This window comes from Lipotes vexillifer, unplaced genomic scaffold (assembly GCF_000442215.2).
Source record: "Lipotes vexillifer unplaced genomic scaffold, Lipotes_vexillifer_v1.1 scaffold890, whole genome shotgun sequence".
Classification (NCBI taxonomy): Eukaryota; Metazoa; Chordata; class Mammalia; order Artiodactyla; family Lipotidae; genus Lipotes; species Lipotes vexillifer.
Genome location: NW_006776053.1, coordinates 395818 through 413294, shown reverse-complemented (window position 1 = coordinate 413294; position 17477 = coordinate 395818). Strand labels below are relative to the sequence as shown.

General features: G+C 40.1%; 1 protein-coding gene across 2 annotated transcripts in view; it reads left to right on the top strand.

The window, feature by feature from the left end:
- Nucleotides 1-17477, top strand: part of DENND1A (DENN domain containing 1A) — a 536936-nt gene that overhangs the window by 300918 nt on the left and 218541 nt on the right. For both annotated transcript variants that reach the window (XM_007450246.1, XM_007450245.1), the window contains one exon: nt 14734-14834. In XM_007450246.1, the coding sequence (XP_007450308.1) occupies nt 14734-14834 (101 nt within the window). The remainder of the gene's footprint in view (nt 1-14733; nt 14835-17477) is intronic.

The following is a 17477-nucleotide window of genomic DNA, read 5'->3' as shown; positions in this document are numbered from 1 at the left end:
CACAGGCTCCGGACGCACAGGCTCAGCGGCCATGGCTCACGGGCCCAGCCGCTCCGCGGCATGTGGGATCTTCCTGGACCGGGGCATGAACCCGTGTCCCCTACATCGGCAGGTGGACGCTCAACCACTGCCGCACCAGGGAAGCCCAACCAAGCCCTTTTATCATGAAATTTTACAGTACAGGGATAGAGACAAAATAGTTCTTGTACAGAGTTTAAGGATCAAACTTGCACAAGATTTTGCAATGGCAATTGTAGAAACCAGAAGATAGTGAAGCAGTGTCTAAACTTCTAAGGGAAAATTATTTCTAACCTGAAATTCTATCCTTATCTAATGGAAGTGCTCAGGAGAGAATGGCACCAGCCCCTACCACACCTGTCAACCTCCTGTCATCACTAGTCCTCCACTCACCTTCTCTATTGTGGATGTACTGTCCATCCTCTCTAGGCCAGCCACTCCGCTTGTCCACCTGACTTCATTCAACAAATATTTTTTGTGGCACTTTCATAGGTACTGGTGATACAACAGTGAACAAAATAGGCAAAAATCCCTGTCCTCATATGAAGCTTACATTCTAGTAGGGTGGATCTTCAGTAACTGAGGTGAATTAAATATATGGCACAGTAGCTAGTTGTAAGTACAAGGAGCACAGTAAAGCAGAGGAGGAGAGTGGATAGGGACTGGTGGGGTGGCAGGGATTGCAGTTTAGATAGATGGCCAAGGAGTGCCTCATAGAGAAAGTAACGCTTCAGTGTCCTTCCTATTACCTTACGGAAATTCCTCCAGCACTGAGCTCCTCTCTCCTGCATCATTGTTTTTTCTTCTCTACTGGTACATTCTTAGGCACTTGCTAACACGGTATAGTGTCTCCCAAACTTCAAAACAAAACATCCTTAACCACATTCCGTTTATCCCATTTGTTTTCTTCCTTTTAGAACAAAATTCCTCAAGAGAGTTATTTCTGTTTCTTGTCTAATTCCTCTCCTCTCATTCTTTCCTCTGTCTTGTGTTAGGATTTAGCCCCCACCTCCACTGAAACGGCTTTTGTTCAGTCACCAGTGACCTCGTGTCAAATAAAACGAGTTGATATTAATACTTGCAAAACTCTTAGAACAGAGTCTGGCATAAGGTGTATGTGTATGTTTTTGATAAATTATTAACATCTGTAATGGGAAGTCAAATGTTAATGTTTAAAAAATTTTTTGTAATAAATTTATTTATTTTTGGCTGCATTGGGTCTTAATTGCTGCCCGCGGCTTTGTCTAGTGGTGGCAAGCGGGGGCTACTCTTTGTTGCAGTGCGGGGACTTCTCATTGCCGTGGCTTCTCTTGTTGCGGAGCACAGGCTCTAGGCGCGCGGGCTTCAGTAGTCGTGGCACACAGGCTTAGTTGCTCCGCGGCATGTGGGATATTCCCGGACCAGGGCCCGAACCCGTGTCCCCTGCATTGGCAGGCAGATTCTTAACCACTGTGCCACCAGGGAAGCCCTAATGTTTAAAATTTTAAATCAAGAAATCATGAGATGGACTATTTGCCAGTAGTATAAGCCTTTAGCAGTTTTTGTTTTGTTTTTCAGACTATAAACACATTACTTTGACTCAAAAAAGTTTTTTTTAACAAACAGTTGATTCTTAACTGAGTTCTGAGTTTTACTAATTGATGGTAGAAATCTCTTTAGGGAAGGGGAGGGGTCTCCTTGTACCTCACATGGGATCATTAGCATCCTGATCAGTTATGTGCAGTTTCTCTGGGGATAAGTAGCTGAGCAGACCTCAGGGTTTTGTTGTCGTTGTTGTGGGTTTTTTTGTTTTTTTTCAGACATCAGTTTTATCCAAGCCTCTGGACCCCTTCAATTTCAGAATTAAAACGTTTTCTAATTGTTGTCTTTTACTTCCTTAATAGTGGCTTTTTATTATCTTCTCGATGAAGGAGAATGCAAAGGCTACTTTAGCCTGAAGTTTCTGATGACCCTCTCTTGACAGATCCAGATGTGGCCTGTCATACCTTGACAAACCAGATTTTTCTCAGTTTTGTTTGATAAGATGTAGGCTTAATGCTTCTCAGAGCCATCAAGAATCTGAAAGATAAAAGCTGTTGAACACCCCAGAGTGCTGGCTTCCATAAAAATGACTGTGCGTCAATAGAGACAAACCCAGCCATATTTAGTCCAGAGTCAGGTAATATTCTTTTCAGGCTTTCTCGGTCAATAATGTTGTCATATTCTGTATAAGAAAAATGTTAAGTTTTTGTTCTTTTTGTGCAGTTAATGTATATTGATCGTTTTCCTTTATAAATGATAAATAGGGAAGGCTTAACTACATCTTGTTCTCTAATGTAAATACTTCAGTGAGATTTCTTCTAACACAAAGGCCCTATTTTTCTTACAGATTTTCATATCTGAGTTTAACTCATATTGCTTTTTTGATAACTCTTCTGGATAGCAAGTAGGTCTAAAATAAGACCTTTATAGCGATAATATCATCTAGTTGCAACAGAAGTCCTAGAAGAGCAATATTATCCCATTTTACAGACTGGCCCATCCACTCAGAGAGGTGGGTTAACTTGCCCAAGGTCACGTCCTAGTCATAGAAGAGACAGATATGCAGGTGGGTCATTATGATGCAGTGTCAGGGGAAGGGAGCCTTCGGCTTCAGGAAAGGGAGAAACAAACAATAATTACACGTACAAATGACTCTTAGCCCCTTCAAAGTGCTTTCTGTGGAGACCAGGTTATGTTTATCAGGTGCCACCTCTCAAATGAACATCAGAATCCTTGTGTGGGAACTGTCACAAGAACCAGAGACACATTGTTAAGAGTATCTGTCACACTTGAGGGAATCTGAAAGTTCTCATAAACAGCCAAAAAGATACTCTGAGTCAAAGCTGGTGGATAATGTGGCTGGTGGAGCTGGTAAGGCTGGTTTGGGTAAAAGGTATATCCTGATTGTGTAGTATTTAGGGAAGCTTCTTATGTAGCCTGTAAATAGCTCCAAGACTACCAAAGGCGTATTGACAGCATCCATAGATTAAGCATGTAGGACACCCTTCTTTAGATTTGCTCTATATTTTATATGGCAAGTCCCCAATTATCCCCCACACTCTTTAAAAATTCTCTTAACTTAACCTTTTTGAGCCACCTACTATGTGCCAGTTACTGTGCTAATCTTTTTTTTTTTTCCCCTCATTTGTTCTTGCAGGAACCCTAAGAACTAGTTGGTTTTATTTTCCTTTTTCAGATGAGAATATTGGCAGTTGGAAAGTTGAAGTGCCTTGTCTAAGATGAGCAGCGGAGTTGGGATTAAAACCCCCTTTTCTTGGCTCCAAGCCAACCCCCTTACTGTCTCATACTGCCCCCTTGGTGGCTCGTTTGTCATGAGTTCCCTTTGACACTGGTACCCAGAGAAATATTTTTGGTATGATTCTGGTGACCATGGATCTGAAATCACAGAAAGAATTTCAGTCTGGATATTGCCTTGGAATGCACACGTAAGCTTTTCACTTCAGATTTAGTGAGCATTTTCTATGTGCCTGGCACCAGGGAAGCAGAAGGCCAATATGTGAATTTCTAACTGGCATATACTGACCCTATTGGCCAAAGCCCCATTTCCATGAGCACCATTCAGATTCAGTCCACTCTGTCTGCATGTTGTTAGACTCTCCCAGCCCCACCTGTGCCGCTTCTCTGCTGTGAGCCCAGCTTTGGTGTGTCCCTGGGGCATGTCTTCCCCAGCTCACTGTGGCTTCAGGTTTTGTGTACTGCAGTTCCTTTCAGCCCCTGTGTGTCTTGGCCCTAATCGCTCCCTCTATGACATAGGGGTGCTGCAAGAAGTTGTGAAAACTAAGAATATCCAGTTAAATGATGACAAAAGCATATTTACTTTACAGAGGAATATGTATTTGTTTTATTCAGCAGATGGTTTTTTAAACAAGTTCTTAGGAAGGAAGCACAGTTTAGTGGCAAGACTGTTACCTAATTAATTGAGCCTCCACACCTAATTATTTGTGTGGTACCCATAACTGTGAAAAGAATTACTACTTTTCTGATAGTACGTCATGTAGAGAAGGGAAAAAAAAAAAAAAAAAAAAACCTAATATCTTCTCCCTGTCAGTGTCTTCCTGTTAGTCCCAGAGAATGTGGGCTTTGGGCAGGTCTTGGACATTGGTGGCCTGGAGAGTGGTGGGTGATACTTGTCTCTCCCCCAGCCACCCCACCCTCCGCGCCCTCAGGTCTGACCCTTAGTAGACACTTCAGTGTTGGCGTGAAGGGATGGGTAACTTCCCAGCCTTGCTCCAGTCCTGTCCCATCCACTTCCACTGACAGCATCCACTGTCTTATCACCACCTGGTCTTGTGACCTAAGAAGGGCCAGTTTGTGGACTAGGGAGTTTTTCAGATTTAGCTTCATCTTTACTTCTTTCCTGATGAACTCCACCTGGCCGTGCCTACCCCAGCCTGTGTAGTGGGTTGGGTATCTAAATGATGTGTGTAAAGCTTTCCTAGCTCTTCTGGGCTAGAAGTAACTAATCCTGTTTGCTTATCTGCAGCCCTTGAAGCCTAGATGAGAGTGGCAGTTTAAGAAGGTTTGAAATAACTGGACTAGAGCCAGGGCCTCTTTGCCTGTGCACTCCACTCTGCATGTTCCAGCCGTAGGAACAAACTGCATTATTTTGTTTCAAACTGTGCTCAAGGGAAGCCAAGACCTTGTAACTGGAAACTTACCAAACAGAGAATTCTAAGACTAAATTTAGTGTTCCATTTAAAATATAAAATAAATCGAACATTTTGTCTGTTCATCTTTTATATGTTAAAAAAGAGAGAGATTAACCTAGTTCACACTAACAACCTAAGAAGAGTATTCAAAGAAGTGAGAAGGAAACTAATCCCTTTTGGTGAAGAGGGAAATCCTTAACAAAATGTAATGAAGTGGCATGAAATACAGACTCCGCAGCCAAACTTTCAAATAGCATAGCCTGTCTAATCTCCATCACATAAAATTTTATTGTGGCTCAGAGAATATTAAAAACTGTTAGAAATAGATGAAAGGAACTTCCATTGGCAGGAAATAGGAGTAAAGATTGGTATGTTTTATTTATGTGGTTTTTCTCTGGTTTTTAAATGTAAATACAATTAACTGCTTTTTGAACTATGTTCTCCATGTAATTATGTGTGAGTTCGTTTTCTCTTGTTCATGTTGAACTATAACTAGAATGAAGAACCTTGATGTTATGGAGACTATATAAACTATGTAATATATAGAGTAACAACAGTTTAATTTGCAATACTTTAAAAATTGTTGTGACATCAACCAGCCATGGTCTCCCTACTAGTTCTTACCTTCCTCTCCTGCCTCTTGCTTCAACACATTGAGCACATGTTTTGGACTAGCCAGAGGATTCAGATTGTTAGTGATTCCCAAATTCTGATCCATGGACTAGTTGTGTTAGAAATCACTCAGAGAATTTGTTAAAAATTCAAGTTCTTGGGCACCACCTCCAGACATTCTGGTTCAAAAGATCTAACATGGGACCATGGGATGTCTATTTTTTTAAGGTTCCCCAAATGATTGATACACAAGCAGATTCAGAACCAGTGAATAGACAGTTCTCTAAGACAGTACTTATTCTTTGATTATTTTGCATCATTAGAGTTCTTTTCATTTTGACACTACGTAATAGAGGCTGATTAAGTTTGTTTAGAAAATATTTGTGAGTACAGATTAGCACTAAAAAATTCTTTGTTTCCATATTTCTCTTTGAGAGACCTCTGATTTTGACATTGGCAGGTCTAGAACAGGACAGAGCTAAGTATAACCTATTTAAGGTCTCAGTAATGTTGGGTCCTGATGTAGTCTACCAGTGTAATTTTAGATACATGTGTATAAATAGATCTAGAGAGGTGATGTTTCTTTTTAGCCATTGCATTGAGAACATTGGCAGGGTATCTTGTTTATTATTTTAGTAGTGTGGTCAATTTGTGAAACAAATGGTATGTTCTTTAGATTATAAGACTGATAGCTTTTTTATATGACTCTTATGAATCAAATCTCTACTAAAAAACACTAACAGGTAATATTCAAGTCACTGACATCTTAATATACTTGCAAAAGCCCTAAATGGCACTCACATTGGCAGGCATCTGTGTGGATTTCGTTAAAGAAATTGGAGCACCTACTATGTGCTGAGTCAGTGAGAACAAGAACTCAGAATTTCCTATGGCTTCTGCAAGCTGAAAGTGTGGTCACTGGTGAGCAAGTGTCGTGTGATGTGAGGTTAGACTAGGTAGTTAGGGGCTAGTATAGACCTTGTGAAAGTTCACATTTTTTCTCTTCTGCTATCTCGATATCTATGTGTTCTCCCAGCTAGATGATTCAGACAGCCCTGCTTCTGCTGTATTTTCCCAAGAAAAAAGACAGCAGGGCTGAAGGAGAGAGCACCAGACTTCAAGTCAGGATGGTTTTGTTCAATTTCTACCTGTGTAACTTAATCCTCCCTAGCCATGTCTCCTTGGGCAATTTACTTAATCCTTCCGAGACTCTCTGTCCTCTTCTGTAAAAAGAGGGTAGTAGTAATACCCCCTCAGGGTTGTTGAAAGGATTCAGTGGTCATAGATATGAAAGCAGGTAGCCCATTGCTGGCACATACTACTCATTTAGTAAATGTTGACTCTGAATCCTACCTTTTCAGGGCAATAAGGTCTGATTTGACTTTCAGAAGCAAAGAAGGCAATAGAGATCCTGGAAGAGCTCTGAAGATTTAATTAGTACAACTGGTGAGAGTGGATGGTGAATGAATCCAAAAAACAGAGAATAGTCATGGCAACTCGTATGAGATTTTCCATATCCACCCACTTCTCACTAGTCACATAGTCATTGACTAAATTGTCATTTCTTCTTCAAGTCTCCAGTCATCACTACGTAGAGCTGGAGTGGCCTAAGAAGCTGCTATGTTCACTTGACCTAGCATTACCACCTGACAAGCCTCCCAGGGAGGAAGACTAACCGCTTCCTGTCTTCATCTTTCCAGGCTCTGCTCTCCTGCCTCTCTCTCTGGGAAGCAGGCCTGATTCTTGCCCCAGGCAGAATTAACGATTCCTTCTTTATATGCTAGCACACTTGAACCTCTGTTACAGCACCTCTTTCCTAATGCGTTTGTGTTGAAGTTGATTATTTGCATTTTGATCTTTTTCTATTTTAAATTGCTTGAGGGTGTGGCATGTACACATAGTGGATACTCAGTAATTGTCGGATTAATACAGATCATAGCACTGAGGCAGTTTCCTATGAGCTAAGAGCACGAACTCCAGAGCTAGACTCCCTAGGTTTAGAGCCTACTTCTGCCACTACTGTGACCTTACACAAAGTCCTTAACATCTAGGAATCTTAGTTTCCTCATCTGTAAATGGGAACAATAATGCTATCTACCTTATAGGGTTGCTGTGAAGATTAAGTGAGTTAAATACTACATGTAAAGCACTTAGAACAGTGCTTGGCAGATAGTAAATGCTGAGTAAGTGGTCATGGTGGTGTCTGTTTATAGCTTCAATCTTTCTGAATTTACTGTCGCTTTCTGAGGTTGGATTTGTCTGACAAAACTATGCAGGGGAAATTTTTTTTTTCCCCTATGCCTTCAAATCTAGTAACTCCTACCACCTGAAGGTTTCTTAGTTTCTTTTTCACATGTGGATGCCTGACAGATAGGTTCTCATGATTCTATGTTCAGTTATGCTTTCTTTCTTTTAAAAAATGAGATTCTTTATTATATATTAAAGCAATATATAAATTAGCTAAACATAAATTATGATCTTAGAAATATTTTCAAAGAAATGTAAATATCCACTTATACTAGACTTGGGGATGAAAATAGATTTCTTCTTGAGTGCCAACTTGGATCCACTGCCAATGGTTGCACTTTCAGAGGGATCCGCAGGCCATGTCCTCACTCCACAGTCAGAGTATCTGTCCTAGGTACAGAATGGAGAAGTAGCTGTCCACGTATTTAAATGAATTGTTATCAATCCCAATGTAATTTTACCTTTTTCTTTTTCATCTTAAAAAAAAAGTCTGCAGTTTCCTCACATATGGTACTATAGGCTTATTTACACTGTAGTTTGCTATATCATAGTATCTGCCTCTGCTTTGGTAGCTAAAGCTTTTCTCTGGCAGTTTTATTTGCTTTGATGTTTTGAAGTGTCAGATCTTGGCACGAAACTTGTTACCCTTGTTAATAACTTACTCTGATTACTCTAGTTAGTAGGTAGCTTGAAGAAAAAAGAAGAGAAGGCGGAAAGAGAAGTGATTGAGTAGGCAGGTGATTGCCTGGAAAAGCTTCCTTCTTGCCTGGATGACCTTTCTCTTAGTGTAGGGCACCTGACTTGACTCCATGTTGCTGTGTTGGTTTTTGTGGGAATTTTTTCCTTCCCTTTCCCCAGAGAATAGTGGAGAAGCAAGAGGTATGATGAGTTCCACCCAACTGAATGAAAAACTACTTGAAGATAGATTGCCCTTCCCACCCTACAAAAAATAAATACAGAAAGCATTACATTTCAACTTCTAAAAAAAGCAGGACATTCCTTCTTTCTACTCACATGTCCGGCATCTGTCTAGAAGAGCTGAAGGCCTTTGATTTCTGAGGCTTTCTAATTTCTCTTTCTGCTAAAGCATCTTTGATAGTTTCTTTAAAAGCCAACTCTTCCCTCACTAACTATAGTAAACACAATTTTAACCATTTATAATTAAAGGTTTTTCTCATACTCTTCGAAGGGTTGAGTACATTAACTTTCAGAGTCCCTGAAGGTTTTACTTAAAACTTTTTGCTGATCTTATAGTGGGTTTTACATGTACGAATAAATAAAAATCAAAACACTGTTTGAATCACTTGTCTGAATCATGGCACCATTTATTTCCTTATGACTACAAGGGTGGTTTATGATTAAATAGAAGAATCTAGTTCTCAAATTGAGAAAGCTAACAACTTCTCTAAGACACATACGGTTTTCTACAATTGTTCTACATAGGATTATTTTTGGTTGAAATGGGTGGATTGAAAAGTGACCCGTCTTTAAGGTTAATAATGTGGTACTCTTTCTATATTCTTTGTTTTATCAGTTTCCTGATGTTTGTGTTCAGAGGAGAAATCCAAATGGCTCTAACCCTGTGATGAAGCAGGTGTCAGTTTAATCTTTTAACATTCTGAGTTCTTGGATGTGAATAGTGACTCTGACCTCTGATTTTTTGTTTTTTTTCCTCTTTCAACTTTTGGAACCTGGAATCTCATACCTCTTCGGAATTTACAGCTTCTAGTTGTGATCTGTTAAGCAATTGCAATTTGTTAAATGTCTGATAATCTTGTCTACCATTCCTCATGATGTTAGGCTGGAGGCATTCTAGCATTCCCCAAACATTTACTCAGCACCTGCTCTGTGTCAAGCATAGTTAGAGATAAGGAGAGAATCAAATGTGGTCTCTGTCCTTGTGGAGCTCACATCTTTAGTCTCATGCCCTTGGTCTCCTGAGATTATCTACCTCTGAGATCCTTAGTGTCAGGGACCAAGCATGGAGGAAGGCTGTGCTCTCCGCAGTCAGGTGATGCAGATGGCGTGGCTGAACAGTGGTGGTTCCTGGATAGCACATGAATTTCAGGTGCGCCCCTGTGACTGCAGAGATGAGAAAGCAAGACCAACTTTGAGACTGAGTCTGTTGTACTTAACGCTTAGTCAAGTATGGCTGAGGAAGGGAGCTGGGGCAGGGGAGGAGAATTCTTTATGGCAAAGGATGGCAATTGCTCTAGATCAAAGTTGTCAAAGCTGGAAGTGGGGACAGGGATCATGTAGTCCAGCCTCTTGTTTTCCATATTGAGACCCAGGAGAGGAAGTGACCTGCTCAGATCAAAAAGAGGTTTAGGGCTTCCCTGCGTGGCTCAGTGGTTGAGAGTCCGCCTGCCAAAGCAGGGGACACGGGTTTGTGCCCCGGTCAGGGAAGATCCCACATGCTGCGGAGCGGCTGGGCCCGTGAGCCATGGCCGTTGAGCATGCGCGTCCGGAGCCTGTGCTCCGCAATGGGAGAGGCCACAGCAGTGAGAGGCCCGCATACCGCAAAAAAACAAAAAACAAAAAAAAAAAAAGAGAGAGATATTTAGTGGAAACTCCATGAAAGTATGTGAAAAAGAACATGACAGAAAGCCACACTTTCCAGTAGGTGTGCCCACATTGGAATCTAAACCTTTTAACATTCATTACCTCATTGTCTAGAATTTCCTATGGATTAAAGATACTATACCACCTTACTTAAATGTAACTAATCCTCAGGAAGTGATCAGCTCTGTCTTTGTTTTTAAAATGATTATCTTCTGTTAATTGGCATTTTGCTTTAGATATTTGGTCATCTAACAGCAAGGCAAATTCTACATAATTTTCTGCATAATTTGGCTATGCCAACAGAGACAATATTTCACCTAGCTCAGAATCCTGGGCATAATGTATTGGCACAGCATAGGCACTCAACACAATAGTTAACTTATGCATTGTGGAGGTGGCTATTATAGTCTGATAGACCTGGATACGAGTCCCAGTTCTGTCACTTACTAGCTGTGTGGCCTTGGGCAAGTTATTTCACCTCTGAAACTGTTTCCTTATCTGTGAAATGTGGTGTTGAGTATATATGTGTACGTACACACACACACACACACACACACACACACACACACACACACCTACCTAACTCTAAAATAGTACTTTGCAAGATCCTAAACCCCCAGCATGGTGCATGGCACATGCACTTTTGAAATTCCTTTTTTTTTTTTTTTTTTTCCATGTTAATTGCAGAGTTACTCTTAGGAATCAGCTGAATTGGTATCTAAGATTGTGACAGTCTGGGCATTATCCCTAAGTAATACCTCAAACTGAAAAAAAAATGTGTCTTTGTGATTTTTCAAACCCTATCATTGATGGCTCTCCATTCATGTCCTACCTCCACTGCCTTCTCCTTTCTCTCCCTTTGCCTCAAAGGAAACTATGGAGCCATATAGAAAGCTCCAAAATCAGACTGACCTTATGTACCTTTAATTGAGGACAGAATTTGCTAAAAGTGAGTCCAAAAACCCACCAGTGGTTTACTTTACAATTTGTGTCCTGGCTAGACTGGCTGTTGGCTGTGTAATTTGTCTAGTTTTGTCTGGAGTCTTAGACTATTCAGCTGCTTCAGGGCAAAATCTTTTAGGGTGTCATTAAATGGGATTGATAATTGGCTTCTGATGAATATTCATTGTGACTAATGACTTTGGGCAAATTTTACACATACTATCTTTCTATTCTCCCACTGAGTGAGATTTTGATAGGATCATTTTCCTCAACTTGCACTTCAATTAAATATTCACAATACTCCGTTGTTGACTACAATCCAAATTGTATACTTTCATTACTTTTAAATTTTGTATTCTGTAAGGAATGAGCATAGGCCTTTAGGATCCTTCTTTTTCCTTAATGGGGTTGGTTTTAGAGTTTTGTTTTGTTTTTTTTAAGTAAGTGGCTAATGATAATTTATGGGATGTATGTTATTTCTGATTAAGCATAGATATGTCATAACACTTTTCTGTGGTCCACTTAGCCACTATTTCTAAGAAATGATGCACATTGTTTGTGCTATTTAGTATTTTGGAAAAGAGCCAAACAACTCCTTGATTGTTTTCTTAATCAAATGGGTAAAAGCATTTTACTCCAATTGCAGAGCTTTGGCCCTCAGAAAACCCCACAACGGAAATGATGATCAGTCATCTTAAAAGTTTGATTTTTATGAGGGATAAGTAATTTTAAAACCTCGTCATTTAGCTTGCTAGGGTTTTTCTTTGAGGCTAAGGAGACATGAAAAGAACATTGTCTGAAGATAAGATCTCTGCCACTGTGTCGCTTGAAATAGGATTTTGACTCAAACCAATTTAAGCTAAAAAGAGGCAGGTATTCAAGTTCTCTCTTAACCAGGAACATTCTATTGAATGACTTTTTCAAAGAGAATTACCAATGAATACATGTGATGATGATACCTTACATTTGTATGGCACCATACAGATTTTTAAGTGCTTTTATTTATTTATTTATTGTGTTGTAGAGTTACAGAGTAGGCATATTATTGAATAAGTGGATGGATGAATCCATTGACTTGATTTTCCAGAAGTGGCATATTTGTATGTCTAAGCTTGCTGTTATCGTTTTGGAATTTGAGTCATATATATATATACCCTACTCTGTGAGACTCATGAAAATGTTGGTCCAGTACTATGAAAAGCCAAGCCACTGACTGTCTTTATATTGTGAATATATTCTAAGTGTGAATTGTTTTTTATTTACTCAAGAAACATTGCATTATCTAGCACATATACATACATGCATATGTATACATATATTGTGCCACTGAGCAAAAGAGAGAAGGGTCTTTCTGTACTTGACAGTGAGAGGACAAGCATACAGTCATAGTGCCATTAATAATGGGGGCACATGCCTAGTGGAGCCATGCAAGGCTTTGCAGAGGAAGGTAGTGCACAGAGACCCGGGGCAGGAGGAGTTTGCTAGGGGCACAGATCTGGGCCAGTGGGAATACAGAAGGGAGGAAAAGGAGTACATAACTACTCCTAAATCTGCAAATGATTTATTCCAAGGATAAACTTGGAGGAAATAGTAGAGATTGTGGCTGGAGATGCTTCTCTACAGGTAGACAGGGAACGGGTGAAGAAATGAAGACATGCCTGTTCCAGGTGTGCCCCCAAGTACATTTCCGAGCAGGATGTTACATGAGTGGACCTGCACTTTAGTAAGAGTACTTTGGCAGTTGGTTAATGGATGGGGAGGAAGAGCTGGGGCCAAAGGCCAGGGTAACCCTCCAACCTGACTTGAGGGTGGAGTTGGAGTAAAGTTGGTTCATTTTCCATTCACTCGATACCAGCAAAGATTTTTTATCTCTTCTAAGCCCAAAGAGATTAGTCATGTATACTATGACAGACAGCCTCCGTTATGTTGTAACCTACCGAAATGGGTTGAGAAAAAATGTATTAAACCTACAAGCCTTGGCAGAGTCACTGGGAACTGCTGCTCTTGCGAGCTTGTTGGATAAGCTCCTGTTCATGGCAGGTACCTGATTTAAAGAACAGGGTCTGGAGGGAAAAGGAGGGGGAAAATTAGGCCCTGGATTTAATACACAGCTCTCACAACTGTGAACCATCAGCAGAATATCCAGTTTAAAGCTGTTCATGTTACACTAACCTCTGGGATTCTTTTAACTGGGCCTTGGCGCGTCACTCTTTTGCCACGTAAATGTCCTTCTGTCAGCAAAGGCCAGTTAACAGCTTCCAAAAGAAGCAAAGTCCTCAGGGGAACAGGCTTCCCAGAAACCAAAGAAACATTAAAGAAAAAAGGCAGAAAGAAACATTTGTTGTTGACTTTTGTCACTTCATAGTCCTATCTCCAAAGGTGTTGTTTTTTTCCTTCTTTCACTATGTTGAATTTTCTACCAATTTTATTCCATTGTATCTTTGTTTCCTAATTTTTCTGTTATATCAAATACTGATTGTATGAAGTGTCTAGCTCTTAAGAAAAAAAAGAAATATGAAATAGGGACAAGTCAAAAGAGGAGGGAGTAGAAGGATTAGTCAGTAAACAGTGCTGGAGCGCTTGATTAACTAAGTGGAAAAAATAAATTCTCACCTCACTCCTTAAACCTAAATTAATTCCAGCTGGATTAAAGAGTTAAATGCTGAGGAAAAATTTGGAGGACTTTCTTAGTATAAAAGCAGTGGAAACCATCATGAAGGAAAATATTTGCCCATGTAATTATTTAAGCCTTCGCTTTACCCAAAAATTCAAAGAAAACGAAATAAGGATAAATTATTTTCAAAAACATTGCAAAGGATTACTGTCCTTTGCATATCCAGTATTTGCTTTTAAATCAATTAAAAAATGCTAATTCTCATTAGAAAAAGTGTACTAAGAATATGAACAGACCATTTACTTAAGAAATATAGTTTAGAACATATAACAAGATGTTCAGCTTCAGTCATGATCAGAGAAATAAAAATAAAATGAAGATAGGTACAGTGAGGTACAGGGAGGCCAGCATTCCAGTACATGGGTGGGGGAGTAGAAAGAGCCTCAGTCCTTCTCTATTTATTATATTAATACATTTATTATATTTATTAAGTGCCTTAAAATATTTATAACCTTTGTCTTTAAATTCTGCATCTAGGGACTATATATAAAAATTATTGACCTGATCTGATTATATGAATTAATGATGGAAGAGTGGTTAAATATAGTATGGGAAATTCAGTGAGTGGCATGAAAACATGTTTTCTAAGAATGTTTAAAGATATGGGGAAAATGCTGGCAAATAATGTTAACCTAAGGGCAAATCAACACTGTCTTTCCAGTAATCCTGATTTTTATTAGAAAAATCCATATGCATGTAATACCCCAAAATGTTAAATTATTTTCAGATGGTGAAGACTTTCCTTTTATCCCTTTCTCCATTTTCTAGATTTTTCTACCGTCATTGTGAATTAGCTTCATAATCACGAAAAAAAATACATTTTTTGGAAAAGGAAGCTCTTATTAAATTTGAATTAGGGTCATTGAGTTAACTTATAATTTTAAATATGTTGATAAGTATATATTTAGTTTTATTGCTAAACTCAAATGACAGTGTCTCTTGACTTTAATTGTTTAGCTCTGAATCTCTAATTTGCTTCCGTTGCAGTTGACTGCCTGCATCCATGGGTCTGCTGCTATGCTCTACCCCATGTTCTGGCAGCACGTGTACATCCCCGTCCTGCCTCCACATCTGCTGGACTACTGCTGGTAAGGCCACTGCTTACCCTGTCCTCTGCTTTTCCTTCTCCAGAGAATGACCAGGCAAATTAGGTCTATAACTTGTAAGGCAGTTGGTGACTCTAAATTAAAAATACTAACTTCAAAGTGATCTGAATTTTAGATCACCTGATTGCATGGCCTCTTTGTTTCCAAACAGCTTTTCATATATGTCATGGCATTCTTAAGAGTTCAAGTGAGTAGATAATACCTTTTGCGTTCCTCAGGGTAGGGAAACCAAAGCACCAAGGAGTTGTGTGATTTTTTTTTTTTTCCTAAGACACATTGGAAACTGGTGTCAAGAACAATTGAGATCCCCAAGGTCTTCAAGTTTCAGCCATGCTGTGGCACGTTTTGTAAGACTTGTGCTCAGCTGTGCTTTGAGAGCACAATCCAGCCTTCAAAACTCTCTGAAGTCTTTTGAGGGGAATTTCACTATTCAGTGAAATGTGTTTTAGTGGAAGGAGGGAGGGAAGGAAGAGAGGGGAGAAGGGAGGGAGGGAGGCTGACTTTCTTTAGAGTCAGCTAACCACTTGGGCAAGTCACTTGGCTAAAAGCTTTGTTTTCTCATCTGCAAAATAAAGTTGTTCTATACATAATTATGTGAAGATGAAATGAAATAACGTGAAAGGATACCATGTAGAAAAGCTGGCTCGTAGTAGATACTCAGTAAATGTTCCTGCAGAATCATCATCTTCATCACTATCTGTCTCCAATAGATTAACAAAAAAGACTGTGTGATCTAATGTCCAGTAGATTAACAAAAAAGACTGTGTGATCTAATGTCCTTATAAATAATTTCTTTCTCCAGTGTATTATGATTAAAGACATTATCTCCATACAGCTCAAGTCAGCAGAAGTTGATAAGGGAGCGATACACATGTATAGAAAAGGCTCTGCACTGCCTGCCAGAAATTGAGAGCTTCAGGAGAAAGGGCCCCATTTGAGGGGTCACAGCCCTGTTACTTAAGAACAGATGATTCAGGACATTTACCATTGGTTCAGAGAGATTGAGTCCAGGTCAGTCGTAATTTCTGCCAGGATCTCGAGCCCGTTTTGCAGTCCTCTCAGTGAAAAGGTTCACCCAGGTAGCCAAATTATCCTGGGAATTTAAAGGTATTCAAGAGTCCTTCTCATGTTATGCGTTGGGCTCATCCTCATCCCAAGAAGCCATGGGTTCAGCAAAGATGTAGCTCAGGGCCGTGAAGTGAAGATCAGCGGCCCTCTCTAGTGCATAGCACTAAGTGAATTGGCTCATTTCTCTCTTTAGCGTATATCTTTCTTATCAAGGTGGGTCTCTTTATCCATGCCTTTCTCCTACCTCTCATGAGATTAAAGGGCAATTTCTTTGTATAGATTTGTTGCTTCTTTTGAGCTTCTGAACCAACTCTATTGGTTTTTTCTGCTGTCACGTATCTCAAAGGAAAGGACCGTGTTCTCTATCCAGTTCTCTGTTTGAATGAAAGATTGGGGGGCTGGGCAGAGGCAGACACAGCCGCCAGAGAGGAGGAAAGAGGCAAGGGGAGAGAAAGAACAAGCATACCCAGGGAAGGTGGAAGGGAGATAGAAATAAGAGGTGGGAAAGGGGACATATGTCCCCTAAGACAGACTCACACAGTGACACCCAGTCCCCTTAAGCATAGAAGATCTGCTGACACAGTGCCCCAGCCCTGACATACAGCACCCTTCACAGGCACCCCCCCCTCCACAATACATGGCCCCATACTCACACACACAGACAGAGGTCCCTTCCCTACAGACATGTGCCTCAGGGTCCCCTACACACCTCACCCCAGACATGTGCTCTACGGGGAAACCTTAGAGTTCTCCCTGGAAGAGACTCACCTGTGTGTCTCGATGCTTCATGTAGGGAACACCCAGGGGCTTTTGTGTGCAGGGATTGGTGGAGCTGAGAAAGTCATTGGAGTCCCTCTGCCTCCCTAATGGTACAGCTTTCACTTTCCGTTATTTGGAAGGTTTCAGTTGCCAAATTGTTAGCTAGTTGAAAACCAGCAGCTTAGAGCCCCAAAACTATGGAGAAGAAAATGCTCTGTCAGTAACATCAGTGATAACAATAGTTGCCACTGCTGAATCTCTCCTTTGGCCCCCCACTCGTTGGACCATCTCCTTACATCTGTGATCTCATTTAATTCTTTCAGCAACCCTGTAAGGCAGGTATTATTAGCTCCATTTCATAGGTCAGTAAACCGAGGCCCCTAGAGGCTTAATAACTTACCGTAAAACAGATGTTATATATGTATAATTCCATTTTTACAAAAACAAACAAAAATTATGTGTATATATAACACAAAAATTAGATACACACACACACACACACACACACACATACATACATACATATAGAGAGGCAGAAATGTGAAAGGAAATACACCAAAATGTTAACAGTGATTTGTGTTGGGGAGGAGGGGAGGAATTCCACATGATCTTTATTTTCCATGCTTTCAAATATTTCTGTCGACACAATGAAAAAGTATAGTATAGTTTTTTTATAATTGAAAAGTTTCAAAAGTTTAAGAAAAAAATCAATGTTTATTCTGGCCAGTTGTTCTTTACAGCTGCCATCTCAGGTCGCAGCCCTCCTTTCTTGTTTGCTTAGAGGATTTATTAGCTGTT